This window comes from Malaya genurostris, chromosome 2 (genome assembly GCF_030247185.1).
Source record: "Malaya genurostris strain Urasoe2022 chromosome 2, Malgen_1.1, whole genome shotgun sequence".
Classification (NCBI taxonomy): domain Eukaryota; kingdom Metazoa; phylum Arthropoda; class Insecta; order Diptera; family Culicidae; genus Malaya; species Malaya genurostris.
The window spans coordinates 285,109,849-285,131,365 of record NC_080571.1 but is presented as its reverse complement, the minus strand read 5'-3'; the positions used below and the strand labels follow the sequence as shown (position 1 = coordinate 285,131,365).

The 21,517-nt window shown below is 35.6% G+C and overlaps 1 protein-coding gene across 6 annotated transcripts in view; it reads left to right on the top strand.

Annotated features, from left to right (window-relative positions):
* LOC131430411 (protein yellow) overlaps window positions 1–21,517 on the top strand; it is a 60,679-nt gene that overhangs the window by 3,502 nt on the left and 35,660 nt on the right. For all 6 annotated transcript variants that reach the window (XM_058595392.1, XM_058595393.1, XM_058595396.1 and 3 more), the window contains exon 2: window positions 17,039–17,932. In XM_058595392.1, coding sequence (XP_058451375.1) covers window positions 17,644–17,932 — 289 coding nt within the window. In that variant the 5' untranslated portion in view covers window positions 17,039–17,643. The remainder of the gene's footprint in view (window positions 1–17,038; window positions 17,933–21,517) is intronic.

Sequence of the window (21,517 nt, the reverse complement as noted above, 5' to 3'; positions counted from 1 at the left end):
GTTACCTCGTGAAAAATGGGGAGGTCACTTCAAAAATTTTTTTTCAAATGAAATGTCTCTTCGCCAGGAAGAACGCTATTTGAATGTTTTTGAGATATGATGCGTACTTTTATGAGTTATACAAAGTGAACAAAATATGTTTCAAGACTTAGTTCTCATCTTTAACGGAAATATCGGTATTTTTGTGTGAGTGACTTTTCCTTTCTATGCACAATGTTCCCAATCATACCAAAACACGTGGTTTGTTTGTGCTTCGAATGCTCTTATACATTAATATTTCAGGAAGATTTTTTGTTTGGAATGGTTCCCTTCTTTCCATATTGAGCAATTCCATTTTTTTCATAAATACGTTTATTTCATAAGTATTTCTGCACCGTAGCATCCACAATACATAGTATTTTGAACCTAATACATTTCGAATCGTATCATATTAGTATGTCGGAATTTATTAGTTGATCTAAACACTGTTTAGATGTTCAAGCGATTTCCTAATAAAAATTCCATAAAATATTTGTACATAATCTTATCTTATAGACTGTTTCTTCGTGTGTTACGTATGCAGCATAGTTAAATTGACAAAACGATTTACCCGGGTAGGAGGTAGCTACGTGTTCGAGCTCCCTCTCTGCGGTAGCTTTTTCGTGGTTTTTATTACACAGTTGTTTTTGCATGTCATTTTTCAATCTGTTTTCCTATTAAGATGCTGGTAAAATTTATTTGCTTTTGATTTTATTATTAGTTATACCGGTTCTGGACATACCAGCAATAGTGGAACTGTTCCATTTTTTAAGTTGTACTAGTTAATGCACAAACAAAACTTTCACATCATTATACGAGGTCTGTTCAAAAAGTACCCGGAGTTCTCATTTTTCTAAAAAAATATTTATTTATTCGTCTACATCTATATGGTCCCCTTCAAAGTAATCCCCCCTAGATATAATACACTTATGCCAGCGTTTTTTCCAGTCTTCGAAACACCCCTGATAGTCACTTTTTGTAATGCTCTGTAGCACTCTCAGCGATTCTGCCTTTATCGATGAAAAACGCTGTTCTTTCATGGGTCTCTTCAACTTTGGGAACAGGAAAAAATCACACGGAGCGATATCTGGTGAATAAGGAGGTTGGGGCATGATTAAAATTTTGTTTTTAGCCAAAAAATCACGAAAAAAAGCAGTTTTGGAACGAATTTTGCTGCCACTCGTTTCATGCCCAAAACATTTGAAAAAATATGATGGCATGAGCCAACTGATATGCCAACTTCATCAGCAACTTCTCTAATAGTGATTCGGCGATCATCCATAATCATTCCACTTTTCCCACATTTTCATCGATTATTGACGTGCTGGGTCGACCGGAGCGTTCGTCGTCTTCAACGTCTTCGCGACCATCTTGGAAACGCTTATACCACTCGTAAAAACTTGTTTTTTTCATAGCAGACTCACCGTAGGCTCTCTGTAACATTTCGCACACTTGGTTACACTTTATTTCATTTTTCACGCACAATTTAATACAAATTCTTTGACTCTTCAATTCTTCCATTGTTTAAACTAACAAAAATCGCCGAGCTCAAAAAACACGTCTACACCAGCCGCTACAAGACAGAATGTAAACAATGAATACAGCTGAAAATTTCACCATACATTAGGGACATATGTACCAACACAATAAAAAAAAATTTGACCACCGGACTCTCCAGACGCGCGCAATTAAAAAAATCCGAGAACTTTTTGAACAGACCTTGTCCCTTATGATCAAAAAAGAACCGGAATTTTCATTTTAAAATTCCCGCGCTTATCCAATCGGTGAACTTTTATTCTCTCAACGTTGGCAACACTTTTTTACACATCTGTCAAATTTTGACGCATATCGTACGATTAGTTTTTGTTTGGCGTCTATACAAAGAAGTTGAAAAAGCGTTTCTACCACTCGAATGCCTGTGTTTTTCCTAGACACGATTCACTAAAGGTCTTTTCTAACATTTTCAACGTTTCGGAACACTTAAATCCATTTGCAACACAAAATTTGATGCACGCACTTTGTTCTAAATTTTCATCCATTATAAAAATCGCCACACGAAAATTTTTCAACTTCTTTGTATAGACGCCAAACAAAAACTAATCGTACGATATGCGTCAAAATTTGACAGAATGTGTAAAAAATGTTACCAACGTTGAGAGAATAAAAGTTTACCGATTGGACAAGCGCGGGAATTTTAAAATGAAAATTCCGGTTCTTTTTTTATCATAAGGTATATGAGAATATGAGTAATATGAGATTTATTCTAGCCATAGCAAGCTGTACTGTTCAGATGACATCAGTGTATGAGAATTTCACCTGTTCGCTAAACGTAGAATGCATCTTAGATTTAACTGCAGCGAAAATTACTATCGATTTCGCAGAGCATCAGTAGGTTGTTTCAATTATAATGAGCAACACGAGGATCGGATAGACATAAAAAAGTGCAGTTCAAGGCGCCACGACACACCCGTATTCAATCGGCTCCGTCCTGTATTGAAACAGAACGTCTAAGCGGATTAGTCATTGTTGACGATGATTTCATTTCGAAATTATCATAGGTATACAAAATATTGTCAAGACCGAGAAGGAATAATTACAAAACCTGTCTTCGGTTGCGTCCAAGTATGGCGTTGCACTGACTGCTGGCTGGCTAGACAACATTTCTCAAGCAAAGGTCTTTACCAGCACCGAAAACCGGCTGCCGAAACTGGCTGTTGAAGAATATCGTATTTGACAATAATTAACAGATGTTAATTTCAATGTTGCAATAATACTGAAGGTGTGAAACTGGGTAAGACATTGAAACTTTGTTCCAATGCACAGAAGTGGGGCACCTTCGGTTAATCGAAGCGATAAATACAGCGCTCATCTATTATGCAAGCCAGAATGATTGAATCGCTTCAAGTCTCGTGATTCTCTCCACTGATGACTATTGATTACTTATATGAGCCCCCTGACCCAGTTCTAATTTAAGAAACCTCATAAAATATGATAATTGCTTCAACCAGCGGGGAATAGTCGTCGATAAGAGATTAGAATTCTATTATTGGACCCAGTCAAAATCTAGCGAGCCCATCAACCTCGCAAAAAAAAAATGTTACCCACCAACCCGCCGGAGGTCAATCACAACCCGAGCCGCCGATTTTAATTTGAATCTTAAATTCAAACCAATCAGACAACGACTAAGACGATGACGACGATGGGAGAAACAGGTTTGCAAACGAGCTTCGAGTCATTGAATAGTTCGAGAGCTCGTGAAATTATGATTACATCTACTGATGGATGTAAGGAGGAGCAGTGAAGTAGCCAAGGGGGAAATTGCTATCCAATTCATTCACCACCAGCTTACCGATTGCAGCGGTAAGCGTGAGGCTTCATGGCTCTTAGCAAAACGCTTAGATGGTCTGAGAGAGAGAGAGACCGATCTACCACGTGCAGTGTCAGGAAACCTGCCGAAGCCACCGAAGGTGTTGCCAACTGCACTTTTAATGGTTATGTTTTTTTTTGTTCAAGTAAAATTTGAACTATGGTTCAAATGGCTAATGTGGACTTCCTTCAAAACTATATTGAATTTTTTCGTTCAAATTATTTATTATATTAACATGTAAAAGTCCTACTTGAACATATACAGCCCTTTTTGTGCTGATGTATCAGTAGAAAATCTGTAGTTTGTACCGTTTGAAATACGCACATACTCAAAATGTTCCAGTTTTTGATTCGTTGGGTAGAATAATTAAAATTTTGCATAGACATAGTTGAGTGTGTATTGTCTTTACTCTGTGAGTTATTTTCATCAGATGCGTACTTTATGAATCCGTCGCATTGTGCCATCAGAAAAAGACGGATGGGTAATGTTAGAGACATAACTGGAGGATTTGAATACGAATAAAACTGACATGTTAATTTCACTCTTGAGTGTGTTGTTAATCGTTCGTATTAGTTGATTTGTTGTGTGAAGTTTGCAACTTTTTCTGTTTCGCTTTCAAAATAGTAACGATACATCTATACTGAATTACGACTTATTTCGATGACAAACGCCGAACAAATGAGGGTACAAAGTACAACAAACAATGTTAGTTTTTTTTGTAGATTCACATACTCAGTGGAGCAAAATTTTGCAGAACGGTTCTAAAAAGAACATAATTGTGGAATTTTTCCGACGTTTACAACTGTTGAGTACTATTTGGCATAATTTATATACGAACTGAAACTGGATTGGAGAACTAAAATCGGAACCAAGAACTAAATTGAGACTGGTTCAAAATCCAGTTGTCAAACTCAGGATCGGAATCCAGTTCAAGAATTCAGTTCATTGATTTAGTTCTTGAATTCTGGAACTGAACTCAGACTTCAAATTTAATTCTAGAACTGAATTTGAAGCTTGAATTCCGCGACTAAATTCTGTTCCAAAGCCTATATCCAGCATCCAATTGCGAATTCTGAACCTGAATTCAGGAAATGAACTCTGAGACTGAATTTAGGAATTAAATACAAGTCAAGTTCAGAGCCGAGATTTAAAGTTTTGTTCTAGAATCCGGATCTGAAAGATCTGTGTTCAGTGTTTTGTTTCCAAAAATGAAAGAAAACTGAATATTTGAGTTTTTTATGGTTATCTCACACTACTGAGAATCTAATCATAAATTGCTGATCATGTAGGTGATGGCGTGAAGAAAAAAATATGTTTATGCGTTTAGTACAACTCGAGATAGTCATGACTAAATTCTACTCATTCTTTCACAGAGCGAATTTTGAAAAAGGCATCCCATAATAAAGCAAGACTTGTTCACGTCAAAACAGTTGGGAACCCCAAATTCCATGGTTTTTTGGTAAGAAAACGGTTTGAAGAACGACTGTTGACCGGAAGCGAAGATCCTAAGAAAAGGCCGTCAGGTCAACGATAACGATCACACACGTAGTTTAAAGGACTTCATAATATAGATCAATTGTGGTAGGTTGAATTTGACTTAATTCGGGTAAGTCAATAAAAGTGCTGCTAATTCTCTGCAAGAAAAACAAGGGTAAGACAAGATTCTTGAGTTCGTTGAAACTGTCTCTAATCTATCCCGGGAGCCCGGACTTTTACGGGGAATCCGGAAATTTGAAGACTTAAAATTGTTCTTTATTCTTACTCGGAAAATCCATGAGAAAACGATATTCGATCTCCTATAAACTCGTAATACATAATACAGTTGTTTCCCGTCGATAAATATTATTCCTACATTTTTTATTATGTAGTTATAGTTGCCATTTTCCAATTTACGGGGCACAAAAAAGTCGATTTTTTCGATTTTTTGGAAATTAACTTTTTTTAAACTTCATAACTTGGTAATGTATATGTTGTGTAAAAAACCTATACTTTCTATAAAAACGTGCTTAATCCACCTAGCAGTGAGATGATACCTTTTTTATCAATCCGCAATGTATTTTTTGCATGAATATTCTTCGCTGTATCAGTTCTCATGACATTATTTTACTGACCGTCGATTTAAGCGGTCATTTGAGATTTTAATCACTCATTACTCTGTAATATCGAAACTGCAAATCGGATCGAATTTGAATCTAAAAGTGTGACAATCGATTGAACATTCCATGATATGTCGGAGTAAGTTCCACTTTAGAGTTTACGGTAATTTAAGGTACTTCCAGGACCGGTTTGAATTTTAAAAATTCATCATTCTGTAACTCCAAAATCGGAAGTCAGAATTGGATAATATTAATTAATTTTGTCTTCGTAGATCTGGCTTTTTTTAGAAAACGTTTGAGCTTTTTTTTAATAACAATTTATTGGAATATGAGTTAAAATTAAATTATTAAGATTTAAATTGGGTGCTCAGCCACAAGTGGTGACTTTTCAGCCCAATTGAATACATGATTTGGTTGTTACCATGAGGACATCATTTGCTTCCGAAATTCTGTGGTTTTTGTGTAGGGAAAATTCTAAACCTACTTGTATTGTGTAATGGGGAAAAGGAACTTATATACTAACTTACTAACTAATATGGAGAGCGAATCGATTCAAATGAAGATTGTATCGATTTTTGTCGGAATTTGCCTATAATATTATGTGACATAACATCCAATGGTTCTATATTTGTGAGTCTGTGTAACTCATTTGTACTAAACCAGGGAGGACACTTCAAAATCATTTTCAGAATTATATTCTGAATCCTTTGAAGCGTTTTCTTCCTGGTGGAACAACAACTTGACCAAATTGGTACTGCATAAAGCATGGTTGGTCTGAAAATTTGTTTATAAATTAACAATTTGTTATTTAGTCAGAGCTTAGAATTTCTGTTTATGAGAGGATATAAGCATTTAATATATTTATTACACTTTGCCTGGATTCCTTCAATGTGATCCTTGAAAGTGAATTTTGTGTCATACGTTAAACCTAAGTATTTAACTTGATCAGACCATGTCAATTCCAAGCCATTCAATTTGAGAATGTGATTATTGTTTGGTTTATGAAACGAAGCTCTTGGCTTATGAGGAAAGATATTTAATTGCGTTTTTGCTGCATTTGGTTTAATTTTCCATTTTGACAGATAATCACTGAAAATATTTAAACTTCTTTGTAGGCGACTGCAGATCACTCTTAGATTTCTACCCGTGGCTAACAGACTTGTGTCGTCACAGAATAGCGATTTCTGACAACCATCGGGTAGATTTGGAAGATCAGAAGTGAAAATATTATACAAGATTGGAACCCTGCGGAACACCGGCTCGTACGGGCAGCAATTCAGATTTACAATTCTGATAGCTAACCTGAAGAGTGCGATCAGTTAAATAATTTTGAATCATTTTGATCAAATAAATAGGAAACTGGAAATCAGACATTTTTGCTATCAAACCTCTGTGCCAAATACTGTCGAATGCTTTTTCTATGTCTAGAAGAGCAACTCCAGTGGATAACCCAGAAGATTTATTTGCTTTTATCATGTTCGTTACTCTGACAAGTTGATGAGTAGTTGAATGTTCATGACGAAAATTAAACTGCTCTGGTGAAAAAAATGAATTCTCATTTATATGAGTCATCATTCTTAACAAGATAATTTTTTCAAAAAGTTTACTGATAGAAGAAAGTAAACTAATTGGGCGATAACTTGATGTTTCTGCTGGGTTTTTATCAGGTTTTAGGATAGGAATTACTTTAGCGTTTTTCCATCTTTTTGGGAAGTAAGCTAATGAAAAACACTTGTTGAAAATTTTAACCAGGAGTCTCAAGGCTACATCGGGAAGATTTTTAATAAGAATATTAAAAATTCCATCATTACCAGGAGCCTTCATGTTTTTAAGTTTCCTAATAATTGATTTAATTTCATCAAAATTCGTCTCAATAATGTCATTTTGTGATAACACTTGGGTTGAAATATGCTCATATTTCAGTGAGACTTCATTTTCAATAGGACTCACAACGTTCAAATTAAAATTGTGTACACTCTCGAACTGCTGAGCAAGTTTTTGAACTTTTTCGCCATTTGTAAGAAGTATTTGATTTCCTTCCTTGAGAGCAGGAATTGGTTTCTGAGGTTTCTTAAAAATCTTAGAAAGTTTCCAGAAAGGTTTAGAATATGGTTTAATTTGTTCAACTTCTTTCGCGAAATTTTCATTTCTATGTTTAATTTCTTTTTGTAAATCCTTAACTATGTTTTTCATAGCAGGATCACGAGAACGTTGATATTGTCGTCGACGAACATCCTTTAACCGAATGAGCAGATGAAGATTGTCATCGATGATAGGAGAATTTAATTTAGTTTGAGCTTTGGGAACTGAAAGAATTCTAGCTTCGATAATATAATGATTCAAATTATCAATTGTTGTGTCGATGTCCGCAGAATTTTCTAAAATAGTTTCAATATCCACATGATTTTCAATGTGAGATCCAACCAATTAGCTCTATGATAGTTGAATATAGAACTAATTGGATTAATTATAGCTTCGTTGGAAAGTCTGAATGTTACAGGAAGATGATCTGAGTCAAAGTAAGCATGTGTAATCGGTTCACTACAAATGTGACTTTGATCTGATAGAACCAGATCAATTGTAGACGGGTTTTTCACGGAAGAGAAACAAGTCGGATTACTGGGATGAAGAACTGTGAAGTAACCAGCTGAGAGTTGATTATTAAGTATTTTACCATTACTGTTATTTTGCCTACAATTCCACTGAGCATGCTTAGCATTTAAGTCCCCTATTACGGAAAATTTCGGTCGATATCTTGTAAGTTTTTGCAAATCGCCTTTAAAGAAATTTAATTTTTCGCCGGTGCATTGGAATGGCAAATATGCTCCAGCGATGTAATAAATTCCATGAATGGTTTCAACTTCGATTCCCAAGCTTTCAATAACTTTAGTATTGAAAGAAGGTAAAATTCGATGTTTAATTTGCCGTTGGACAAAAATGCCTACTCCACCACCCATTCCAGTAAACCTGTCAAATCGATGAACCACATAATGTGGATTACTTTTCAATTTGACATTTGGCTTAGGAAAAGTTTCTGTCACAATGGCAATATGAATTTTGTGAACTTTGAGAAAATTATAAAATTCATCTTCACTCGATTTCAAAGATCGAGCATTCCAATTTAAAATGTTCAAATAATTATTTAACATCACTGTTAAATTTTAAATTCATTATAATATTATTTGAAAATTGCCATCCGATTTGAAATACTTCAAAAAGTGATGAAGTCGAATTCATTCGGATGATGATTTGAAAAAGTTGATCTTGTAGGTAGATCATTTTATTTTCAGTTATATCGCCTAAATCGACTTCATTTAAAGAAGCGAATGGCATTGAAGGAATATTTGTAGGTAAACTGCCATTAGAACTGCCATTAGAAGAAGATGATATGGCCGATCTACCTATTAATAAATTGTTTTCGTTAGAAGATGAACTGCAAGGCGGTCCTGTGTTTTGATTATTTACATTAGAAGAATTAAGTGGTAGATTTCTACCTGTTATACTAGCATAACTGACATTAGAAAAAGATGATGATGAGGTTGATCTACCTGTCAATAAATTGTTTTCGTTAGAAGACGAATTGGAAGGCGTACCTGTTAGTTATTTTACATTAGAAGAAATAAGTGCCTTAGACGAATTAGCCGTGGCCTTTGTATAGTTTTATTTTGTTTTCAGGTATGTTCTGTAAGTTTAAGGTCCTTGATTTGTCTAAGCGAACGAGCGTTTAAAATTATTTTACCTGACAGGACATTTCAAATAATTTCCATCACAATTACAACATGAAAATTTATCAGTGGTTTCATTCATTAGACAAACGTCTTTCGAATGCGATTTACCACAATTCAAACACTGTATATCCATATGACAATTTTTGGTTCCATGGCCGAAACCCTGGCAACGACGACATTGCGTTAAGTTTGCAACACGATTATGCCGTTTATAATGTTCCCAATGAATTTTAATGTGGGAAATGAAACGTACTTTTTCTAAAGTTTTCAAATTGTGTACATCACTTCGATTGAAGTGTATTAGGTAAAGTTCATGGGAAATTCCAGAGCGTGGTTTAGAAGTACCATTCGTTTTTTTATAAGTATTACTTGGGAAGGGGCAAAACCAAGCACTTCTTTTAGTTCATTTTTAATTTCATCAATACTTTGATCATTTGATAGGCCTTTCAAGACAGCCTTGAAGGGTCTGTCTGATTTTATATCATACTAGCTGCCCCGTCGAACTTCGTCTCGCCTGAAATTATTTTTTTAAATTTGTGTTTTCGGACAGCAGAGTTGTCAAACGTTAATGTTTCTTTCCATTATTTTACTGATTACTTGGCTTACAATAAACGAATTACGACAAATTCATATCCAACATCATGAATTATTGTGGATATGTTCAATGCTTTTGTTACGCAAAAACTAAACAAATGCACCAATTGCCATCTCATCCTTCGAGTCAGTGTATTGAACAGAGATTGTATATCTCTCTCAAACTAAAGATTTGACATGTGGGATGATGGATTTGATTGAATCATATCTGACTGGTCGTAGTATGACCGTGAAAATTGGCGACTGCGTTACTCCATCATTCATCGTCCAGCTCTGGCATTCCTCAGGGAAGCCATCTAGGACTATTCTTATTTCTGCTATATCTAAATGATCTAAATTTCGCATGCAATGCATGAAGCTATCATTCGCCTACGATTTCAAGCTGTTTCATCTCATCAAATATCTGAAAGACTCAAACTTCTTGCAGTCACAGTTGGATGTATTTTTTAACTGGTGTGCAACGTCAACAGAATGGTTATAAACGCTTTCAAATGTTTCGTTATCTCCTTCTCTCGTAAACGAACCACGATCATGTATGATTACACTATTTCGCAAGCTGTACTAAAACGGGAGACATCAAATAAGGATCTAGGAGTGTTATTGGATTCAAAACTTAGTTTCAAAGATCACATAGAATCTCTAAAGCATTAAAGATGCTAGGATTCGTCTTTCGCATCTCAAAAAAATTCAATAACATATACTGCCTGAAATCGCTTATATTGCGCTCTAGTTCGTTCTACACTGGAGTATGCTGTTGTTGTTTGGGCACCATATTACCAAACTGATAAGCTGCGCATTGAAACTGTTCAGCGCAAGTTCATTCGTTTTGCTTTGCGTCGCCTGCCCTGGAGGGATCCATTTAATCTTCCAAGCTACGAAAATCGTTGTAGACATACACTTCGATTTGCTATCTGTCCACCGTGATACACAAAAAGCTTTTTTCGTCGCGAACCTCATCCAATCTCGAATTGATAGTGCAGATCTCCTACAACAGCTAAGTTTTGACATTCTTCGGCATAATTTGCGGTTTAATCCCTTTCTCAGAATTCCTCGTGCTAGAACTATGAACTATGGCTTCAATGAACCGTTTTCGAGTATGTGCCGCTTATTCAATACTTGCTCTGATGAATTTGATTTCAATTTATCTCGTAACACCATTAAAACCCGTTATCTCCGAATCTTTTCCCGCTAGTTTTATTTACATAATTAGACGATATGAATAGTTGTTAGTTAGCTTTGTAGTTTAAATAAGGGTAACTAAAGATTTCGTTATGTATCATTTGGTCAAATGTTATCTGTTGATACAAAAGATGAGAAGGTTTTATGCCGGCTGGAGAAGGAGAACCAAAATCTCAGCTCCAGCAGGCTTTTCCCTTGCTCCTAAATAGACAAATAAACAAATTAACAGATGGATGAAAAAGAGATGACCAAGATAAATACTTTAAATTGACCCCACAATACTTTCCAAAAGCAGCCCTCGGGGATGGTTGTTTGTCATTGAATGTTAAGACTTATTTGTACTGAAGACGTTTAAAAATTTAATAGCAAATTCTTAGGGATTATCGAAAGTAATAAACTAATTTTGAACGGTTGTCCATAACTTACTTCACCGCTAGTGATATTATTTAGTCGTGTTTAATGAATGTTCGTAGCAGGATAATGACAGGATCAATTTTCGATTAACGAATTAGCGATAAAATGAAAAATACTTGGACATTCGAAAGTTCAAATTACCCTTTTATTAAATATTGTGTCCATTAACTTTGACATGAACGCTGGATTCGTTCAAGAATTGTATCAAAAGGTTCGTTCTAATTCGTCGAGCCACCACATCGTTTTTCTTAGTATGCAGTCCTGAGAATCAATATGTTCTGTTCTAGCGGAGTGAACATGAGGAGTGATTATACCAGTATTCTTCTTATCGTTATCGTTGCCAATGTATAAAACAGCAGATCTCACAACTAATGGTTCTTACATGCCACGATTTCTCCTTCAGATATGATATTCACGATTCCCATATGGTAATTCGTCAAATAATCCAAAGTTCGGAAAAAGGAAATGATTTGACTTAAGCAGCTTACAAATGTCATGAATACCACCCGTTTTGAAGTAAACCACTCTTGAAAACTCACCCGAATCGGCTGAACAAACTTCAGCATGCTAAATGCAAGGAAAATATTTTCATCTGAACTCATTATTTCAACAGCAGAATCCTATCATTGATACGTAAAAAAATCGTTACATAATTTTATTTGTTCAACTCACGCCCACGATGGCCAACATAATTCATCTAACTACAATCACTACTGGTAAATGACATTAGAACTTGTGCTTCTGTTTACGGTATAGCTAAAACAGTCATTTGGCAAGTAATGATTTTGATACCCACGATAAGCACGTGTTTCCAAATGACGAATCAATCATGCATGTAAAATCTCCACCCAAATCTACTCGTTGCGCGCCAAAAGATTCTTTCAACGATCTAGTATTCCTTTCTTCGACGGCCAAACACTTATGCAACTCGTTATGCGTCAAACACCTATCAATGATCTAGCAATCATTGGCGACTTTTTCAGTGGAAAATTTCATTGTCCATACAAAATAACTTTATTGGGTTTTCCCACTTTTCCGGTAAGTTTTCCTAATTTTTTTGATGTACGAACCCGGTGGGGGTAAAAACTGATCAAACAAAAAAAAAGCATCTCAATCCGTCCATCCGTTCTTACGTGATGCGATTACAAAGAATGATCTCTGCATTTTTATATATATAGATAGATGAATAAAATTTATGAAGTTTCTCGGACAAATATCGGATAAGACGTTCGACATTCTCCTCTTCGTCCGATTTGAAATGAGACTTTTACTTTCGGGAGAAAAGTAGAAAGCTCAGTACGGAATGCTTTGAAGTCGGAAGTCACTGGTGGCATCGATTGATGTTTCTTCCCAGAACGACAAGCGTCCATTTTGGGAGTTTTTTTTTTTTTTTTTTTTTTTTTTTTAATAACTATTTATTGGAATATGAGTTAAAATTAAATTATTAAGATTTGAATTGGGTGTTCAGCCACAAGTGGTGACTTTTCAGCCCTGTTATATATATATATGATTTGGTTATTACCATGAAGACATCATTTGCTTCCGCAATTCTGAGATTTTTGTGTAGGGAAAATTCTAAACCTACTTGTATTGTGTAATGGGGAAAAGGAACTTATATACTAACTTACTAACTAATACAGAGAGCGAATCGATTCAATTGAAGATTGCATCGATTTTTGTCGGAATTTGCTTATAATATTATGTGACATTACATCTAATGGTTCTATATTTGTGAGTCTGTGTAACTCATTTGTACTAAACCAGGGAGGACGCTTCAGAATCATTTTCAGAATTTTATTCTGAATCCTTTGAAGCGTTTTCTTCCTGGTGGAACAACAGCTTGACCAAATTGGTACCGCATAAAGCATGGCTGGTCTGAAAATTTGTTTATAAATTAACAATTTGTTTTTTAGACAGAGCTTAGAATTTCTGTTTATAAGAGGATATAAACATTTAATATATTTATTACACTTTGCCTGGATTCCTTCAATGTGATCCTTGAAAGTGAGTTTTTTGTCATACGTTAAACCTAAGTATTTAGCTTGATCAGACCATGTCAATTCCAAGCCATTCAATTTGAGAATGTGATTATTGTTTGGTTTTAGAAAAGAAGCTCTTGGCTTGTGAGGAAAGATAATTAATTGCGTTTTTGCTGCATTTGGTTTAATTTTCCATTTTGACAGATAATCACTGAAAATATTTAAACTTCTTTGTAGGCGACTGCAGATCACTCTTAGATTTCTACCTGTGGCTAACAGACTTGTGTCGTCACAGAATAGCGATTTCTGACAACCAACGGGTAGATTTGGAAGATCAGAAGTGAAAATATTATACAAGATTGGAGCTACACTCGAACCCTGCGGAACACCGGCTCGTACGGGTAGCAATTCAGATTTACAATTCTGATAGCTAACCTGAAGAGTACGATCAGTTAAATAATTTTGAATCATTTTGATCAAATAAATAGGAAACTGGAAATCAGACATTTTTGCTATTAAACCTTTGTGCCAAACACTGTCGAATGCTTTTTCTATGTCTAGAAAAGCAACTCCAGTGGATAACCCAGAAGATTTATTTGATTTTATCATGTTCGTTACTCTGACAAGTTGATGAGTAGTTGAATGTTCATGACGAAATCCAAACTGCTCTGGTAAAATAATTGAATTCTCATTTATATGAGTCATCATTCTTAACAAGATAATTTTTTCAAAAAGTTTACTGATAGAAGAAAGTAAACTAATTGGGCGATAACTTGATGTTTCTGCTGGGTTTTTATCAGGTTTTAGGATAGGAATTACTTTAGCGTTTTTCCATCTTTTTGGGAAGTAAGCTAATGAAAAACACTTGTTGAAAATTTTAACCAGGAGTCTCAAGGCAACATCGGGAAGATTTTTAATAAGAATATTAAAAATTCCATCATTACCAGGAGCCTTCATGTTTTTGAGTTTCCTAATAATTGATTTAATTTCATCAAAATTCGTCTCAATAATGTCATCGTGTGATAACACTTGGGTTGAAATATGATCATACTTCAGTGAGACTTCATTTTCAATAGGACTCACAACGTTTAAATTAAAATTGTGGACACTCTCGAACTGCTGAGCAAGTTTTTGAGCTTTTTCACCATTTGTAAGAAGTATTTGATTTCCTTCCTTGAGAGCAGGAATTGGTTTCTGAGGTTTCTTAAGAACCTTAGAAAGTTTCCAGAAAGGTTTAGAATATGGTTTAATTTGTTCAACTTCTTTAGCGAAATTTTCATTTCGCAAAAGAGTAAATCTATGTTTAATTTCTTTTTGTAAATCCTTAACTATGTTTTTCATAGCAGGATCACGAGAACGTTGATATTGTCGTCGACGAACATTCTTCAACCGAATGAGCAGTTGAAGATTGTCATCGATGATAGGAGAATTTAATTTAGTTTGAGCTTTGGGAACTGAAAGATTTCTAGCTTCGATAATATAATGATTCAAATTATCAATTGCTGTGTCGATGTCCGCAGAATTTTCTAAAATAGTTTCATGATCCACATGATTTTCAATGTGAGATCTGTAATCCAACCAATTAGCTCTATGATAGTTGAAAATAGAACTAATTGGATTAATTATAGCTTCGTTGGAAAGTCTGAATGTTACAGGAAGATGATCTGAGTCAAAATCAGCATGAGTAATCGGTTCACTACAAATGTGACTTTGATCTGTTAGAACCAGATCAATTGTAGACGGGTTTTTCACGGAAGAGAAACAAGTAGGATTACTGGGATGAAGAACTGTAAAGTAACCAGCTGAGAGTTGATTATGAAGTATTTTACCATTACTGTTATTTTGCCTACAATTCCACTGGACATGCTTAGCATTTAAGTCCCCTATTACGAAAAATTTCGATCGATATCTTGTAAGTTTTTGCAAATCGCCTTTAAAGAAATTTAATTGTTCGCCGGTGCATTGGAATGGCAAATATGCTCCAGCGATGAAATAAATTCCATGAATGGTTTCAACTTCGATTCTTTTGGGAGTTTTTGAAGAGTTTTCTTCTATGTCGCTACAATCGGTTTCAGGAAGAATCTCGTAAATAGTGTTAGACGGCATAGTATGAACGGAAGGGAAATCCGTCCGTTTTCTTATATTTTTACATTCAGATTCTATAAAATCGTGAATGTTATTAGAAAAATGTTGAATAACGGATTGTGATTTATTCCGTATTGAATTATTTTCAGCCTTAGGCTTGTTGCCTTTCCGGTTGGAAGCAGGCATTTTTGAAACGAATGAAATTTTAAATTAAATTAACTTGACTAAATTAGCTTTCGATTAGACTCCTAGTTTGGAAAAGTCTTGATAAAGACTGCTTTGTGGTAGTCTTAATAAAGACTGATTAGTTCTTTGAATAGCTAGCCTTGAAAAAGGCTGATTAATTTCTTAGTCTTTAAAACGACTGTTAGTGATTCAGGTAGCCTTGAAAAATACTTAAGCCTTGAATCAATGAAACTCTAGATCAATGTGAGGAGAGATTATTAATTTATACAGGAGAATTTTACTACTGGTCGTTAAATCATTTTTTAGGCGGTATAATACACCGTGGCAACCTTCTTGATAACGTTGTTAACCTGAATGAATTTGAATGTTAGGTTTTCTGCAATTATGACTCCAAGATACATCAACTCTCCAACGCGACCAATAATCTCTCCATCGATTTCAATATTGGCTTCATGTCCAGTGCTTAAAGAAGAAATATTTCTGTTAGTTTTATTTGTGTTTCGTCTTAGACTCATCAGTGCATAACGGTTTATGTTGAACTGCTATGCCACTTAGCAGTTCAAAATAAACTTGAAACACTGTTGTTAATCAAAAGATCGGTTCACTCAGATTAAACAATGCTCATCTCCGTCGTATTGTTAAAGCTCTAGTAATTAGGTCTGTAGTTAGTTATGCACACTCCGAACAAATTGACAATAATAAGGTATAATTAGCACTCTGTTATGCCTCCAGTATTACGTAATTCAACGTAAATATTGCATGATTTGTTAAGCCGGAAAGGTAAATGAAAAACTCTCTTTAAATTCAGGCTCTGGTCGGGCGTGGAATGAGGAGCTGATTTTTTTCTCGGAGGCCCTGTATAATACATGAATATCCGATTAGTCCTGATCGCTAATAAATAATCTAATTCGAATATTTAAGCCAGCAATTATCATACTCTTTCAAATTAATCGGAATACATTTTGTATTCATCGAAAATGATTACATTCACTGGCTCATTGATTTCGAATGTATCACGAATCTCGGCGTTCCAGTGCCGGTGCTAGCCTTCGCTCCAAATTGATCATTTTCAAACGACCGTAACCTCATGCGTGACACGATAACAAATAGTTGTTTACAGGCGGTAAATACAACCACAGCTATCGGCACCTTCACGCGAACCCAATTCGACTGTATCTCGCCGATGCCGATTACTTTATAGCTTGACAAGAACCCGCCATCGACTTGAGGGAACCTGTCGAAGCAGCGTTGTGCACTTGGTGAAATACGAACAACAAAAAAAAAGGCGACTCAAGCAGACGCGAAACCCCAAAAACGTGAACCAGCGATTGGCAGAAAAAAGCGGTTAACCTTATGCATACACTTTTTGTTCCTTTCTTCCTCTATCCATAGCCGTTCCAACCTGCGCTGACAATTGCTACGAATCACGACAGCCCCCCTGAGCCAACCGAGTTGGATAGAGTTGCTTTGGTATTCTAGGCACAGGCCCCAGTCGAGCCACTCGATCGATCCGACCGACCGACCGACCAGCCGACCTGCATCTCAGTGAGGCTCAGCAGCAGCGTTAGTCTCTTCCAGTGCTTCTCGGCGTGAACATCGACAGCCCGCCGTCTGAAACGGCTCACGCGATTTTTTTAACGCCACCCCTGAATATCGCCAAAGATCTTCCCGTTTCCGTTTCGTGAGTGTGGGAATAACCGAAAGAAAAGTGTTCATTGCGCAAGAGCGCAATTAGAGATGTTAGAGCTACATTCAATTGTATGTAGTCAAGTAGTGAAGTGATTTGGTGCGGAGTGATTTGTTCTCTATTCCGTGGGCTGTGCCCAAGGTGCGGGATATAGTGAAAGAGATTCGTAATTAGACGAAGACCTGGCAGTGTGGTGACCTAATGTTTTGAAGCACTAGTCGTTTGAATGCCATTCGAAGCCACGTGGTGAATCATACCGGTAACGAGAAACAAGAAAAATCACCACAACAACAAAAAAATAGTGTCAAAAATGAGTGTTGACAGTTTACTGCGAGTCTGGTTGCTACTGGTTGGCACACTATCCGTGGCACTCCGACCTGTGACCTGCAATGACAACCTGCGGGTTGCCTACCAGTGGAACCAGATCGATTTTGATTTCCCCAGCGAGACGGAGCGGGCCGCTGCCGTCAACTCGGGGGATTACGTCGCGGAAAACGTGATTCCAGTAGGACTGGAAGTGTACAAAAAACGACTGTTTCTGACGCTGCCGCGGTGGAAAACTGGAATACCCGCTTCACTGGCTTACATCAACATTAACGGTGAGTAACGACGCTCGATTAATTGACATTTCCTATATTTTCGTCAGGTTTTTATTGATCCGTATTCAAAAATTATTTCATTTTATTTTTTATTTAGTTTCCGATTGGATCAGATCTTGTTGAACTAAACAGCATTTTTGTCTATCTCGCACAGAAAATCTACGCAATCACTGTTAAAGTCGAATTTTCAAACAAGTTGCGCCATTTCGAATGTGATATGCCATTCGACCAGTAGTTCGTCTAAATCGCACAATATCTTTACATTATGTGCGTAACAAAACTACAGCAAATTTTCGAAACGTTAGATGGAATGTCGTCATGACCCTGCTAATGCTAGTGAATTTCATCCGGACCCGGCTTCCGGTTTCAGAGTTACAAGTTGTTGAGTGTGATCAACCTAAAAATAACTCACATAGATCAGGATGAAAACTGGGTGCATTAAATTTGCATTCAAAATATAATGAAGCATTATCTTACAACAAATTTAGTCTGGCTATACATTGGTATGTGATGTTATCATTATCGATAACAGTGCATAGACTTTGAATTGCTACATTGGGTCCGCTCATTGGTTCTCATGAACAGAAGGATAAATACATTTCAATTCTACATTTTAATTTACTTTATAGAGCAATTCCAGGAATGAGTAGACGAAAAAGTGACAAAATCAGAATCGACCTTCTCCGATTTGGATGAAACTTTGCACATGGCTTCAGTATGGCAAACCATAAGTTTTGAACCGTCAATCCGACTCACGACTGGTTTTTAAAAAGGGTGTATGTATTTTTGCATTTCACAAAAATTGCCTTTTTCAAATCGTTGTAACTCGGAAACCGTTAATTGTACAAAAATGGCGTTCAGGAAGAAGTTGTAGGGAATCGATTGGGCCTTCTAAAAAAAATTTCGATTTTTTTCTCAATAATTTCAAAATGAACCAACAAAATTAAATTAATAATAATTAGAGGGTTGTATGTAAGACACGACCGATCACGATTACATTAAAAATGAAATAATTCTAAGGTACCGATAATAAATACAAAAATAAAGATGATGTTGGATGCACGAAAAGTCACAAATTACAAACTTGCTCTACTTTTAGTGTTTACATTTTCGGCGAATGATCAAAATGACAATTAGATTCTTTCAGAACAATTGATTCTACTCTCAAATTTTTACATTTGAAAATTTAAGGAATATATCCTTTAAATGCAAGTCAATTATGATGATTTCAAAGTTACTTAAAAGATCAATTTTGGATACGAACAACCTCAAGATATGAATCTGGACAAATGAAACGATTTTATTTCATCATAATTTTCAAGACAGAGAACTGTCAAACTAAATCATTTCATAAACAGAGATTAGAGAAGATTTTAAATAATTTGATCGAATAATGTGAATGTGAAAAATTTGAGTAACCGGCAACCAATAAACTCAGTAATACAAGGAAGAAAATATGTGCCACAGTCCGCAGAACATATTTTGTTACATTAATTGATTTTCACTTTTGCATATTAAGGAACCAATGCATACGCAACCATATTCCTTAATTTTGTTCATATTGTAACTTGATATTATTAATACATGAACGAACATTATCATTGTTACAACGCATGTAGTGATAAGACACTTGTTGTTTTGTTGTGAATGATAATTTAACTGAAACCTGCGGTAACCCGAGTTTAGTAAGGATTTCAATGATTCATGTAAAATCGCCGATCAGCTTGTATTGAGTTTATCTCTAATACTGTATTTCATTGCATCTGATAATTCTATATACCTTATGATCAAAAAAGAACCGGAATTTTATTACAAAAACGTGATTAATCCACCTAGCAGTGCGATGATACCTTTTTTTTATCAATCCGCATATGTTATTTGCATGGATATTCTTAGGTGTTTTAGGTGACATTATTTTAATTATCGTCGTTTTAAAAGGCAAATTGAGATTTTAATCACTGATTACCCTGTAATGCCGAAATTGCCAATCGTATCTTAACGTATGACAATCGATTGAACATTCCATGAGATGTCAAAGTAAGTTCCACTTTAGAGTTTTTCGTCATCATTTATGGTACTTCCAGAGCCGGTATTCAGGAACTAGCTTAACCCAAAATGATTCGAATGGCCTTAAATTGATACGCCAAACAATTTACATCTTCTATATCGGTATGAATTTTAAAAACTCATCATCTGTAATTCCAGAATCGGATAAAATTCACCAATTTAGCATGGGACCTTAAGTCCTTCAATTTGAATTTTGGTTCCGATTTGGCCTTTTTGAGAAAATGATTGAGCTTTGAGAAACGATTCGATACTGGAACCAGAATTCTAGAATCGGTGTAGCCAAAATCAGTTAAATTCAACTGAGGAGTGTGTAGACATCTTTGAGAAATTGTAGTGCGAATTAAAATTTGGGGGTACATTCCGAATCCAAAAACGAATACCGCTTAAACTGAAATAAATTGATTTGGTAATCGGTAATCCAAATCTTCCAACCCGATAAACCTGATTAATTTATGTGAAATGGACATTTTTATACTAATCACCCTGTATCTCCTAAACCAGAAGTCGGATCCGATTAAAAAGTAAGATGTTTTATACAATTTTAAGACCTCTCATTTGAATCATAGTTGATTCTTAGATTTCATTTGAATCTAAGATCGGTTCAGTCATCTACTAGAAAAATGAATTGCATTATTTTATTTTGGTTTCACATATCATCCTGTGGTTCCGCAATCAGAAGTCGGATCCAAACGTAATTCAGGAACCTTGTTTGGCAGTATACGACTTTTCATATAAATCTGAGTTTGTAAAGTTTGTAGTTTAGCCATCTCCGAGAAAATTGAGTGAAATTATTTGTCACACACGCATTTGCTGTTCTCGACGAACTGATTCGAAAGGTATATAAGTGTTATTTTTTTCCAGCATTTATTGCTGTAATTAGTTTAAAACAATATAATTATGGAATTGCTTTTAACTCGAAAATTCTGCCATCATCTGGTTTACATATGGCATATTCGAACAATTATGTTGCCAAAAACGAACCGTGCTAAAATCGGTCCGAGGCAAATTGTCATGAAAAAGGATGCTGTACGCAGTCTTTTTGATACTTAGAAACAAATGTATGTAACAGTATAAAAAATCGTGTTTTACGTTGCTCCCAAGCATTGCTTTGTCATACAGCGCTCAAAACTCCTACTGCTGGAATAGGGGGAAAAGTCGTTTACACAAAAATTTCGATATCTCCGTTATAAATGGATGGATTTTTACAATCTATGGCTTGTTGGATAGCTGTTACAGTGTGAAATCTAAGTCTGGAAACATATTCTGTTTTCAAGGTCAAATGTGACAGATACTGTCAAAAAACTGAAAATTTTGACATAAAACTTCGTATAATTCAAAAAGTAAACATTGCGATTAGTTTGATCAAAATCGGTCCAGCCATCTCTGAGATCTCGACCTCTTAGTTGACAACACACATACACACACACGGACATTTGTTCAGTTTGTCGAGCTGAATCGATTGGTATATGACATTCGGCCCTTCGGGCCTCGGAAAATTTTTCTAAAGTTTGAGCGAAT